This window comes from Podarcis muralis, chromosome 11, assembly GCF_964188315.1.
Source record: "Podarcis muralis chromosome 11, rPodMur119.hap1.1, whole genome shotgun sequence".
NCBI lineage: Eukaryota > Metazoa > Chordata > Lepidosauria > Squamata > Lacertidae > Podarcis > Podarcis muralis.
This window is the reverse complement of record NC_135665.1, coordinates 844,821-858,958: the sequence shown is the minus strand read 5'-3', so window position 1 is coordinate 858,958 and position 14,138 is coordinate 844,821. Positions and strand designations below refer to the sequence as shown.

The window sequence follows — 14,138 nt, the reverse complement described above, 5'->3', positions numbered from 1 at the left end:
CTCACTCGTCATCTTCAGGCTGGTGCTTTCGGCTTCTTGTTACTGGAACAGAGCAGGATCTCAGTGTTTGAGTTCCTATAAATACTGTTGAGGAGGTGTGGTGTATAGCCTCCAATGTTCTGGGCCGAGAGGAAGTTCCCAGGCTAGTGTGCCTTTTCTTCTTTTGTTCCTTAATTGCTTGAGGGATATCTTGAGTGATTTCTTGAGTGATATCCTGAGTACCACTTAGGTGGGTCATTAGGTGTGGATTAGTTGCTAAAGCCTTTGTGTCTTGACCTCTTGAACTTTGTGAAGAGTTTTTCTGAGAAGATGGCTGTACTGCACTTAGTTGTGCTCTGGCTTGGCTTCGTGTATAGGGGCGAGCTGTGGTTTTGTGGCCTGTGCCAGCCAGATCTGTGTAGGGATTGCAGGGGGGTGCAGCATCCGGAGGTGCCACCATGGTTTGGCTACTGGATGGTGTCTGTAATTTATCTGTGGAGAGGGTCTGGGTTTGGGTCTGGTGTGGTTGATTGGTGATGGCGTTCTGTGTGCCTCTGGATCTGGTGTCAGTTTTTGTGGGGAGGGCTAATTTCCAGATGTCTGGCAAGCGGGATGTGTCGTCACGCTTGTTCATGTTGTGAGGGTGTTTCTCTATCTCGATGGCTTCCATGATTATTCTCTTGTGGTGATGTTCCATGTTAGAGAGCAATTTGGAATCTGCAAAATTAATTTCGTGTCCTGTTTCTTTCATGTGTTGGAAAAGAGAGGAAGTTTTTTCTTCTTTTTTGACGGCATTCTTGTGTTCTGCGATACGTGCATTTATTCGTCTGTTTGTTTGTCCAATGTACGTGGCTGGGCAGACTTTGCAGGGTATTTCATAGACCCCTTGGTTTTCCAACTGGATTTTATCCTTGGGGTTTCTGAGGATATTGGCTATCTTTTGGTTGGCGCAAAAGGCTGTTTTGATATTGTGTTTATGGAGGATTTTGCTAATTTTATCTGTAGTGCCCTTGATATAAGGAAGGAGGGCCATGCCATTGTTTTCTTCTGTGTCTTGGTTTTTGGGGGGTGTTTCTTTTTGGATTAGCTTCGTAACCCTGTTTTGCTGGTATCCATTGGCAATTAACACATTTGAGAGATTCTGTAACTCAGTTGTCAAGTGGTCTTTGTCAGCCAGGCGTTTGGTTCTGGAGATGAGAGTCTTGGCTACGGAGTTTATTTGTGCAGGGTGGTGGTGTGATTGTGCATGTAAGTAGCGGTTGGTGTGTGTTTTTTTCCGGTAGATAGTGTGTCCTAGGGAGCCATCAGGTTTTTTGTAGATTAGGACGTCAAGGAAGGGAAGTTGGTTGTTGGCTTCTATTTCCATAGTGAATTGTATTTTGGGGTGTAGGCTGTTGAGATGTGTGAGGAAGCTGTCCAGTTTTTCCTTCCCGTGTGGCCAAATTACAAAGGTGTCGTCAACATATCTGAGCCAAAGTTTGGGTTTGTGTTCTGACTTGTCTAAAGCATTGGTTTCAAAGTGTTCCATGTACAGGTTTGCGATGACCGGTGAGAGGGGTGATCCCATAGGTGCTCCTTCTATCTGTTTGTATCTTTGTCCATTGTGGATGAAGTACGTGTTGGTTAGGCAGTGGTTGGTCAGGTCCAAGATGTATTCGGGAATACATCTTGGACCTGACCAACCACTGCCTAACCAACATGTACTTCATCCACAATGGACAAAGATACAAACAGATAGAAGGAGCACCTATGGGATCACCCCTCTCACCGGTCATCGCAAACCTGTACATGGAACACTTTGAAACCAATGCTTTAGACAAGTCAGAACACAAACCCAAACTTTGGCTCAGATATGTTGACGACACCTTTGTAATTTGGCCACACGGGAAGGAAAAACTGGACAGCTTCCTCACACATCTCAACAGCCTACACCCCAAAATACAATTCACTATGGAAATAGAAGCCAACAACCAACTTCCCTTCCTTGACGTCCTAATCTACAAAAAAACCTGATGGCTCCCTAGGACACACTATCTACCGGAAAAAAAACACACACCAACCGCTACTTACATGCACAATCACACCACCACCCTGCACAAATAAACTCCGTAGCCAAGACTCTCATCTCCAGAACCAAACGCCTGGCTGACAAAGACCACTTGACAACTGAGTTACAGAATCTCTCAAATGTGTTAATTGCCAATGGATACCAGCAAAACAGGGTTACGAAGCTAATCCAAAAAGAAACACCCCCCAAAAACCAAGACACAGAAGAAAACAATGGCATGGCCCTCCTTCCTTATATCAAGGGCACTACAGATAAAATTAGCAAAATCCTCCATAAACACAATATCAAAACAGCCTTTTGCGCCAACCAAAAGATAGCCAATATCCTCAGAAACCCCAAGGATAAAATCCAGTTGGAAAACCAAGGGGTCTATGAAATACCCTGCAAAGTCTGCCCAGCCACGTACATTGGACAAACAAACAGACGAATAAATGCACGTATCGCAGAACACAAGAATGCCGTCAAAAAAAGAAGAAAAAACTTCCTCTCTTTTCCAACACATGAAAGAAACAGGACACGAAATTAATTTTGCAGATTCCAAATTGCTCTCTAACATGGAACATCACCACAAGAGAATAATCATGGAAGCCATCGAGATAGAGAAACACCCTCACAACATGAACAAGCGTGACGACACATCCCGCTTGCCAGACATCTGGAAATTAGCCCTCCCCACAAAAACTGACACCAGATCCAGAGGCACACAGAACGCCATCACCAATCAACCACACCAGACCCAAACCCAGACCCTCTCCACAGATAAATTACAGACACCATCCAGTAGCCAAACCATGGTGGCACCTCCGGATGCTGCACCCCCCTGCAATCCCTACACAGATCTGGCTGGCACAGGCCACAAAACCACAGCTCGCCCCTATACACGAAGCCAAGCCAGAGCACAACTAAGTGCAGTACAGCCATCTTCTCAGAAAAACTCTTCACAAAGTTCAAGAGGTCAAGACACAAAGGCTTTAGCAACTAATCCACACCTAATGACCCACCTAAGTGGTACTCAGGATATCACTCAAGAAATCACTCAAGATATCCCTCAAGCAATTAAGGAACAAAAGAAGAAAAGGCACACTAGCCTGGGAACTTCCTCTCGGCCCAGAACATTGGAGGCTATACACCACACCTCCTCAACAGTATTTATAGGAACTCAAACACTGAGATCCTGCTCTGTTCCAGTAACAAGAAGCCGAAAGCACCAGCCTGAAGATGACGAGTGAGACCTCGTCGAAACGTCGCCTAGACACCCCAACTTTTACACGGGAAGACACCCGAGGACACCAAAACCTGCATTCCTGTACCCGTGAAAATCTACGAAAGCATATATATATATATATATATATGAGACGTGGGTGGCACTGTGGGTTAAACCACAGAGCCTAGGACTTGCCGATCAGAAGGTCAGCGGTTCGAATCCCCGTGACGGGGTGAGTTCGAAAGCACGTCAAAGTGCAAGTAGATAAATAGGTACCGCTCCAGTGGGAAGGTAAACAGCATTTCCGTGTGCTGCTCTGGTTCACCAGAAGCGGCTTAGACATGCTGGCCACATGACCCGGAAGCTGTACGCCGGCTCCCTCCACCAATAAAGCGAGATGAGCGCCGCGAACCCAGAGTCGGTCACGACTGGACCTAATGGTCAGGGGTCCCTTTACCTTTACCTTACATAGGATTTGGTTGCAATAACCCTATAAATAATTCCATGTCTGGCATGAGAAACTGTGCTAGTAGCTAAGTGCAGAGATAAAAGTACAAACCATCTTTGATGCAAGTATATTTTTAAATACCTGACAGTGAAACTTCAATGATAGCATCTCATGTGCAACAATTTGCCCTTGTAAAAAGATTGGTCAGCAGACTCCAGTGTAGTTCAGCTATTCAAAAACAGGTATGGCTGGACAGAGATAGAGACTTTACATTGCAGAGATCACAGGTATCTTGCAGGGAGCCAGTCTATGGTATTACTGCAGCTTTCCTATTAAATTCGAATTCTCTCACAATAACAACACCTTCCAGATCAGTACAGTGGTACCTCTGGTTACAAACTTAATTCGTTCCGGAGGTCCGTTCTTGACCTGAAACTGTTCTTAACCTGAAGCACCACTTTAGCTAACGGGGCCTTCCGCTGCTGCAGCGCCGCCGGAGCACGATTTCTGTTCTCATCCTGAGGTAAAGTTCTTAACCCGAGGTACTACTTCCGGGTTAGCGGAGTCTGTAACCCGAAGTGTTTGTAACCCGAGGTACCACTGTATTCTAAAGGGGCTATAAATCTTCTGAAATATTTGAATCTGAGAGTTTCCATACTTTATGACAGATCAAGCCTGGTACACTCAAGCCTGTATCAACAGAGGATACAGATGGAAGCTGGAGTGCGATCCATTTCAGATACTGTAGGAACTATCACTGTTCACTATTGACTTAGGAAACCAATGAAAACATTTTGAAATGCACTTTGAGTGAGAATTTGATGCTGTGCTGACACCTTGTGGTCTTTTTCTGCTATTATATTGACACATGCAAGCATCTGCCACACATGAGCCACTCACTTCATTTGAGCTCTGTATTAATATAGCTGCCCCTTCGCTATCCACTAATCACTATATTCTCTTTTCACTATATCGTGGGTGGGACAGAGTGAGAATGTGGCACTGCATTTTGACATTTGCTGAGTTACCCATTACTGCAAACATGAGGAATGGGCAACTCAGCAAATTAAGTACTTAGCAGGTGCAGCGTTACGCCCTGGCCAAATATAAGAGTGAACAGATAAAGATGTCTAACGCTGAGTCTCTTTGTTGGTCTGTCTTGTTCCGTTTAGTACTGCCTACTTTCCAGATGTTGCTGCATCTGTAGCTCCTGTCCTCCCTGACAACTGGCCATGTTGGTTAGGGACTGCTGGAAGGTGTGAGAGCACCTAGAGGGCACCAGGCTGGGGAAGGTTGCACTGCCTGATCCTTTAAAACCTAAAGAGCCTGCAGAATCAGGCCAATGGTCCATCTAGTTCAGCAGTCAGCCAGATGCCTATGGGAAACCCACAAGCAGGACATGAGCACAAGAGTCCCCTTCGCTCCTGTGGTTTCCAGCAACTGGGATTCCCAAGGAGACTGCCTCTGAACAGGGAGGCAGAGCATAGTCACCATGGCTAGTAGCCACTGATAGCAAAGACCCGAGCATCACTTAGCAATTCCTCCTTCCAGGCTTGAGATAAATGAATGTTTATCTCATTTGAGGGACGCAGGTGGTGCTGTGGTCTAAACCAGTGAGCCTCTTGGGCTAGCAGACCGTAAGGTCAACAGTTCGAATCCACGCAACCAGCTCCTGCCAACCTAGCAGTCTGAAAGCATCCCAACAAAAGTAGATAAATAGGTAACACTGTGGCAGGAAGGTAAACAGTGTTTCCATGTGCTCTGGCTTCCTTCACAGTGTTCTGTGTGCCAGAAGTGGTTTAGTTATGCTGGTCACGTGACGCAGAAAATCTGTCTGCAGACAAACGGCGGCTCCCTCAACCTGAAAGTGGAGATGAGCGCCACATCCCATAGTCAAATTCGTCTAGACTTAACCGTCTAGGGGTCCTTTAGCTTTTTTACTTTTATCTCATTTGAGCCAGAATGCATTCTCCCTCCACTCCAATTTTTCCACTCCAAGACCAATCATTTAGTCTCCTGCTGCTCCTCACTTCACTGGCTGGAGATTGCATGGATTATTTTTTGGAGTTTAAACAATATACTCCTTTAAAAAAATGATATTTTTATTTGTGTGGTTTATTATTTGGCTTTGTATGGTTTGTTCCTTTTTAGCTATAATTCAGGGGTGGGGAACCCATTTAAACCCAAGGACCACATCCTCTTCTGGACCATGTTTGAGTGGGGACAGTTGCTGATGGGGGATGGGGCCAGAACAAGAAGTGGGCAAAGGAACAAATATAAATTTTACATTGGTAATGGTAGGAAATTTCTACACATACTGGCACGCTCCTCAGTATCTCCCTTGCAGAAAAGCTAGGGGCATACTCAAAGTTTAAAGATGCATTTTGGCCAGGACAAAACACTTTGAGAGTAAATTAGGGCTGTGGAGGGATGTGACTTGGGGAAAGTTCTGAAGGCTAGATAAAGAAATTTAGCAGGTTGTGTTTGGCCCCCGAGTCTGGAGTTCCCCATTCATATTCCAAAAAAATAAGTTGTGCATTGTAATTAGCTACGCATATTAATATTCTTGTACCCTCTCCAGGGCTGAGTTGGATCCGCATGTCCGGGATTGTATTCAGACCTATATTCGTGACTGGCTGATTGTGAATCGAAAGTAAGTGCCACATTTGCAGCAGAGTGTCAAAACAATGATTTTAAATATTTTTTCTTCCCAGAGGAATATTAACATCTTTTGTTTTGACTAGTCCCTTAACTTGTCAAGATGTAGGATTAGTCTCTCACAAGATATTATCACTGGCTCAGTCTAGAAAGGCCTGGCAACTAGAAGGAGGAAGAACCATAGCTCAGTGGTAGAGCATTTGCTTTGTAGGCAGAAGGTCCCAGGATCGATCCCCAGCATCTCCAGGCAGGGCTGGGGGAAAAACTCTTGCCTGAAACCCTGGAGAGCAGCTGCCAGTCCGAGTAGGTAGTGCTGAACAAAGATGAACCATTAGTCTGACTCAGTATAGGGCAACTTCCAATGGTTCCAACTTGATGGTTATTTGCCTATCCTGGTATACTGTAGATTCCGGCAGTTGCAGTTGCCAATTTGGTGGTTTGTTTTCTAAGTCCAGTCGCCTAATACGCTGGGCAGCTCCGTGCCGGGAGAAAGCTACCCAGCCCGAAGCGGAGCCCACCACCTGCTGCTGCTTCAGCGGCAGCTTTGGCAGCTTCCGAAGCTGCAGTGGGTGGGCGGGCTCCGCGCCGGGAGAAAGCCATACCCGGCATATAAGACGACCCCCGACTTTTTAACCTCTTTTCCGGAGTTTAAAAGTCATCTTATACGCCAGAATCTACGGTATTCTGAAACATGAAAGCAGCAAAGCATTCAATGCTTACAAAGGAAGTATCTACATTTTCACCACATAAAAACAATTCTCAGACATTATAGCTTCATAATAAAAACTATCCAGCACTCTTGTCTTTAATGCTGTGTAGTTAAGACTGTTTCCCAAGCAAGGTCATGCCCAAGGAGAACAGGGAAGGCAAGTAAGGTGCTTTATAGCTTCATTTTTCATTCTCAGTCAACTGGCAAACAATTAAAATGCAATCTATTAAAAGACAACCACCAGTGCATATAATTCATTTACTCCCCAAAAATGTAATAAAAAGTGTCTCTGTGATCAATAATTGCATGACCTCCAACATTTCTCTGATGCAAATAGGGACATCCCATTCCATAATGATAATTTTACTATATATACCCCACACATCCTACTGCAGCCACTCTGGGCAGCTTTCAACATATATAAAAACATAATAAAAAATTTAAACACTTTTAAAAAACCTATACAGGATTGTCTTCAGATGACTTGGGGTTCAGATAACTCCATAACCGGCAAATTTTCTCCAATAAAATGGGGACATCATAAGGAAAAGTGGGACATTTTAGGATCAAATCAAAAACCAGGATGTCTTCTCTAAAGCAGGGATGTCCCTGGAAAATAGGGACACTTGGAGGGACTGCAATTGTTTATTGTGGCATATTTGTTATGCAAGACAACAAAGCATTTCAGTGTATTGTTGTTGCTTTGGAAAGAAAGAAACCTGAATTAATCAACATGGTGTTACTTAGTAGGCCTGGCTGCAAAAAAGTGTTTTCTCAATATCTCAAAATGAAAGCGGCTCTGCTCTGGTCATAGCTATGGGGACACCCATGGAGAGTCTTGGGTTTCAGTCTAGCAGTAAATTAAGTTGCTTGTAGCAGAATCTCAATAAAGGGCAGAATCTATGATGTTTAAGGGTGTGCTATGGGACCTAGAACTACAGGCAGATAGTTCTGGTGAACCTGCAGTGGAGACGGTCAGAACTCAGAGGGGCTGTCAAGTGGCATGGGATGAGTGAGTCTGACTGGTAGGTTCAGATGATCCTATTTATGGCCTTAATAGAGCCCTGCATGGAAGCAAACATTAGAAAGTCTAGAGATTTAGAGCGGGTAACTAGGCCAGAAGTAAGACTAGATACAACCAAAGCAGTGGCAGTAGTCTCTTGGTGGCTTCCGCTGGAACACACATTGTGGCTTGGAATGTTATACAGAGTCTGGCATTGCATGGAGACCATTGTAAGGGCAGCTGCTGCATTGTATCGCTCCACATGCCACATACTTCATGCCTCTGACCATTCTAAGATGTCCTTGCCCAAAAGTTCATAGCAAATTACCAGCTTGGGGCGGGGAAGATGGCGCCGGGTCAAGTCTCAACTGAGTCTCTGCTGTGCGAGTAGGAGCTCTAATGATCAAATTACCCTGATAAAAAGGCTCAAACTATGAAAATATCTGCCAACTTTTATCAGTAAAAGACTCTGGGAGCTGTCGGGTGAACTTTTAAACCCCCCCCCTTTCAAAGCTACTTAAATCAACTTTGAACCACCTCCATTGAAAAGCCCATAAAGCTGTGGGCTGGATAAAATAGCCCTATTTATCTCCAAGTACGAAGATGGTACTTACAAGACAATGTTGCAAAGAACTGGGGATTCCACCTTTACAACCTGCAACAACTCCCCCAAAGAAAAAACAGGCCAAAATTTCAACCTACTTCCATCCCAAGGCTGATGAAGCAAATAATCCAGGAAATCTCCATTCTCATGAGTGGTCTATTGACCACACCTGGATTGGAAGGGAGGAAAAAACTAACGTTGGAGGTGAGGGAGTGGACCTGGAAATGGAACTAAAACAAGCTGAGCTAGCCACAGAGGGACATGAAGCAAGTTTAGAACAGGAGCTATTCCTGGAAAACCCAGAAGCCATGTTAAACGAGCCTCCCCTCTCCTCCCTATCAGGAGAGAATTTAAGGTGCCCTTCCCCGACTGAGCCGATTGAGACAGACAAATGGCCAAACAGCTTAAGGTTACAGCACCCGGACAACTTTATCTTCTACCTGTCAGGGATGTTTGAAGAGTTACTCAAAACTCATTTCACACAGATAAGCAAAGAACTTGAGCCAATTAAAAATTTCCTTTTGGAAAGCTTGAACCTGCTTACCACCCTAACTGAATTGATTAAGAACCATGAGGCCGCTTTCCCTCACATGACATCTGGGACTAGGACTAATGGAGGTGAAACCAAGCCGGGACTCGATTACAAACAAACAAACAGAAACAATTCAGTGCAGGAGGGAGGGTCCCTTGCTCCCAAGAAGCCGACCTTAAAGAGAAAATGCTCAACACAAAAAATGAATAAGACCAAAAACATCAAATTGAGAGGCCATAAAGGAGCGCCGACCTGCCGGACTGAAAAAATGAATTTCCAGAAGCTCTTTAAGGTGCTGGAGAATATAACAACAAAGAACTCTGCTTCTACAACCCAAAAGAAAATCACAAACTCATGCATGCCAATAAAGCACTCTGAGGAAAAGCCCCACGCCCCAGCAGATCACACACCGCCCTCTAGTGGGAAAATAGGAAAACCAAAGGAAATTTCAGCTCCCAAGCAACCAACCCTTCTCTTGACATCGCAAATAAATCCTGTGTACCCTAATATAACAAAAAAGGATCAAGATAAAACAACACAGACTTGTTGGAAGCTAACGCTAAACAAACACAAATTTGCCTTCACAATACTTCCCACAAACAGATGTCATCCATCATATGCTCAAAGAAAAGTAAATATTCCTGAAAAAATCGGAATAGTCACCAGGGGTCTCGTGACAGCAGAAAATATCATCAAGGTAAAATTCCTCCCTCATGATACGGCCCAAAATAGGGCTATAGTGACTTTTAAGGACGGGCTCTCAACTAAACAGACCCTTTCTAATAAAGACAATTTCCTGAGGGCTGGCTTGCTTGTGCACCGTTTCTTCGAAAACATCGAAGACCCTTTACCACTTCTAGGAGCACATAGGCCAGCCAGACCAAAAACCAAAACCAGCACTGCAGAATCCAACAGTGCCGGAAACGGTAAGCTGCTCTACCCAGAGGCTGGCAACCTTAAACAATCTGGCAGGCTGTACAAAACCCCGCCCTCACCAAATAAGCTAGAAAAGGATTTCTCCTTGAAGGATGAACAACTCCTAACAACCTACCTCGAGCAGATTCTCCTTTCCCAGGATGCACTAATTGAAAGACTATCGACCATAAGGAACTCCCTTCCACCTCTAGCCCCGCTTCCTCCCATGGAATTTAATTACATCAATTGTAAAGCAAAGCCTTTAACCAACGAGGAATGGACAACTTGTCGATATCTGTGTCCAGAAGAAACACCCCCTCCAATAGCCCAATCCAAATCGCAACAAGTTGAACTGGTGGTGCCAGCGCCGGGAATTGGCTCAATCTTCATGGACTGCTGGGGAATCCTAGAAGCTATTCTTGCAGAGGAATGAAATAAGGTCTTAGCAGGTGACTGCCTGGACAGACAAATTAATACCCCCAAATTAGTCTTTCCCTCAAAAGGCTCCCCCATGCCTTCGCATTGCGGCTCAAGCCAAACTCAAAGGACCCGAGGAATCAGCGGCAGAAAACAGCTATGAGTGCCTGGAATCTAAAAACCCAAGAATCAACTAGTGCCCTAAACATCATCTCCTGGAATGCTGCCGGCTGGTCCAGATGCCTCTCCCATTCTACAGACATTCCCTTCTACCATCAAAACTTTAATATCATCGCTCTCCAGGAGACGTGGGCAGCTGAAAATCCATCACTGGAAGGATACTATACGTATGCAGTGAGAGCAGTTGCAGGCAGAGGACCAGGGAGGCTCAAGGGGGGGGGGTTATGCATCCTAATCTCACTCTGCTTGGCAGTTACATAGTTTATTTGAGTGACTTTTGGAGCAGGGCATTCTTTTGATGAACAATATAAATATAAACATGGAATATCCTTTGTAATCTGCTTTAACTTGAACTTCATAATATGGATATAGCATTACAGTATATTATGATAAATTTATATTCCATTTAAGCACATATGTTAATTCATTAGACTGGCACTATTGTATGGATGCCATGATATTTCAGCTGAACTTATTTATTTGATAGCAATTGTGCTTTCATCCTCCCCCCCCCCATTTTAATTGAAATCTAACTTGCTATTTTTTATTATTTAAGAAACCAAGGAAGTAATGAGACATTCATCTTAACGAAAAGGGGATCCCGGAGCGATTTCCACAAGTCCCTTCAAAAGCAAACATTTGAATCTGAAGTTTTAGATGACAGTGATTCAAATTATCAGGTATTTTCCTTTGAGATAGCTTCTGGCCTGGGCTGAACAGGGAAGAGGGGTAGAACTATCAGCAGCAGCAGTATCATTTATTTATACCCCTCCAATCTGGCTGGGTTTCCTCAGCCACTCAGGGCAGCTCCCAACTAATTGCATTCTTGCCCGCTACATACCAAATATGTATTTGGTATATTAGGCACACTAGATATTTAATTCATCACTTGCTCATTGGTAAATCTAATGACTCTAAAGGGCAAATCACTTGAAATTTTTAATATTGTTGCACGACACCCCAATCTCCAAGCGATGTGAGATTCCAGGGGTTCCAGGCGCTTACACAGGGATTGTGTTTCCTTTGGGGAATGAGGCACGGTGGAGACTGGTATCTTTGTGACGTATGATTTATTTACACCTATATATAACATGGGCCTACAATGTAGAGGTTCACAGCATCAACACCCCAAAAGGGTCTTGTTTCTCTCATAGCTGCAGCCTTGGATTCAAACAGAAATCAAATATCCTTCTCTCTCCAGCTTGCTGCTTTTCTTCTAGGTCACATCACTGCCACAATTCTTTACTACTCCAAACTCTGACTTTATCTGTTGAAGGAGGCGGTCATCTCACACCAAACGCCTTAATAGCCCATCACCTCACCAGGAAATTAGCTTGACTTGATTAGATTTTAACACTTGCTGGATCCAGGGATTAGAGGGATCTGGCACCCCCCAAAAACCCCCCTCATAAACTGAGCTTTTTTTTAGCCACTGGAACTCAATTCTAGCACCTCTCAGTTGGGCACCATTGTCATTATAAGAGAACAAGGGAGGCATTCACAGTGAGTTCTGGCATCTCTTTTTCTAGAAAAATAGCACTGTTCATAGCAATACATGCTCTGACACCGGGGGGGTGGGGGGTGGAGAGCAGGCGGGGCGGGGCTGGCACACGTCCCAGAGGCATGGTGCACTGACTGCAGGGGCGTGGTGTGCGTTCTGGGGGTGGGGGCACTGCCTGCGGGGGCGGGGCGCCCAGCATGTGAGGGGGCACAGCTGCAATGGAACCCCACCAGGATCGTGCTGGTGGGGGCGGTGCGTTCCCCCCCTCCTCTTCCTCTGCCAGTGCCCAAAGCCCATCTTTATCCATGTGTGGCTACTTGCACTACAACTGGGGAGAGGGCATTTCACATGACAATGCTTTCATGTGACTGGCTCTCCATATGGTCCCAGTGATTTCACCCCTGAAATATCAGTGCACCCTTCCCTTTTCCAGTAAAGGTTGCAGTTCATAAATATCACCAGAGCTTCTACCCTATCTTTCATTTTTTGTAATAATAATAATAATAATAATAATAATAATAATAGAAAAAGGAGAAACCATGCCACCTTTTCTTTACCCCCCTACCCTAAAGTTATTAGAATTCAATCATTTCTCTTGTGAGAACCCAAACTCCTGCCCGTTTTTTGCAGGGGAGAAACGATCCCACAAAAACGAAGGGGGAAATATTTGGCTTGGCCTTAGTCTGTCCGTATCATCTGTTACTTGTTTTGGAGAATAGTTCTTTCAAAGGTATTATTGCAGTGAGTTGAAAAAGAATTATGGCAGAGAAATACTGAGTATCTTTAACATCTGCGAACTAAAAAGTGCTTAATGATGTTGCCTCCTACTTCATGCCCACTTGAGCAGACAGCTCCCAGGCATTTAAAAGTTCTCTGTGATGACTCCAGTCGAGCCACACTGACATCTGGGGACTTTGACCTGCGCAGCCTACAGCCAGATGCTCGTCTGGCAGACCTGTTGCAGCACATTAGTGCAGAAGACTTTCGAAGGCAAAATGAGGAGCAACGACGAGCCAACAGGCCTGCAGAACTGTTTGCACTGTATCCCAATATAGATGAGGTGAGCCATAAACCTGCATTGTGCAGTTGCATGCTTAACAAGGAAATATCTCACAAAGAATTAAGATTCAAACAAGAGTTGTGAGCTTGCCTCAGTCTGTGCCCACAAAACATCTCACCAATGTGCTTTGCTTGCTGTCTCTGTGTTGACCACGTTATGTTAGTGCAGGCTTTGCCAACCTGGTCACGCCAGATCATAGAATCATAGAATCATAGAGTTGGAAGAGACCACAAGGGCCATCGAGTCCAACCCCCTGCCAAGCAGGAAACACTATCAGAGCACTCCTGACATATGGTTGTCAAGCCTCTGCTTAAAGACCTCCAAAGAAGGAGACTCCACCACACTCCTTGGCAGCAAATTCCACTGTCGAACAGCTCTTACTGTCAGGAAGTTCTTCCTAATGTTTAGGTGGAATCTTCTTTCTTGTAGTTTGGATCCATTGCTCCGTGTCCGCTTCTCTGGAGCAGCAGAAAACAACCTTTCTCCCTCCTCTATGTGACATCCTTTTATATATTTGAACATGGCTATCATATCACCCCTGTTCAAATAGAGTGCACCTCTTTGGAACAGATAGTACATTTTACCATGACTGTATAGGGGAAATAAGTGTCACACACAGATCCCACAGGCTAGAAGTGTGCCAAGTGTATCCAGTAAAGAACCTCAACCTGTGGAAAACCAGAACCTCAGACAAAGCCTGAAATGTGGCTTTTTGCCGTGATACTAAATCATTACCTCTGAGCTCTGATGGAGCACTCAGATTATCATGCAGCCAAATTCACTCCAACTTCAATGAGAGCTAATTAAAAGTTGCCATTCCACAATCAAATGAAAGCCTGTTATGGCCTTGTGGATCAGCC

At 44.7% G+C, this 14,138-nt stretch overlaps 1 protein-coding gene across 5 annotated transcripts in view; it reads left to right on the top strand.

Moving 5' to 3' along the window:
- The window catches only part of DOCK8 (dedicator of cytokinesis 8), a 222,054-nt gene that overhangs the window by 63,958 nt on the left and 143,958 nt on the right, over positions 1 to 14,138 (top strand). For all 5 annotated transcript variants that reach the window (XM_028748429.2, XM_077935898.1, XM_077935899.1 and 2 more), the window contains exons 4-6: positions 6,281 to 6,352; positions 11,274 to 11,397; positions 13,066 to 13,278. In XM_028748429.2, the coding sequence (XP_028604262.2) occupies positions 6,281 to 6,352; positions 11,274 to 11,397; positions 13,066 to 13,278 (409 nt within the window). The remainder of the gene's footprint in view (positions 1 to 6,280; positions 6,353 to 11,273; positions 11,398 to 13,065; positions 13,279 to 14,138) is intronic.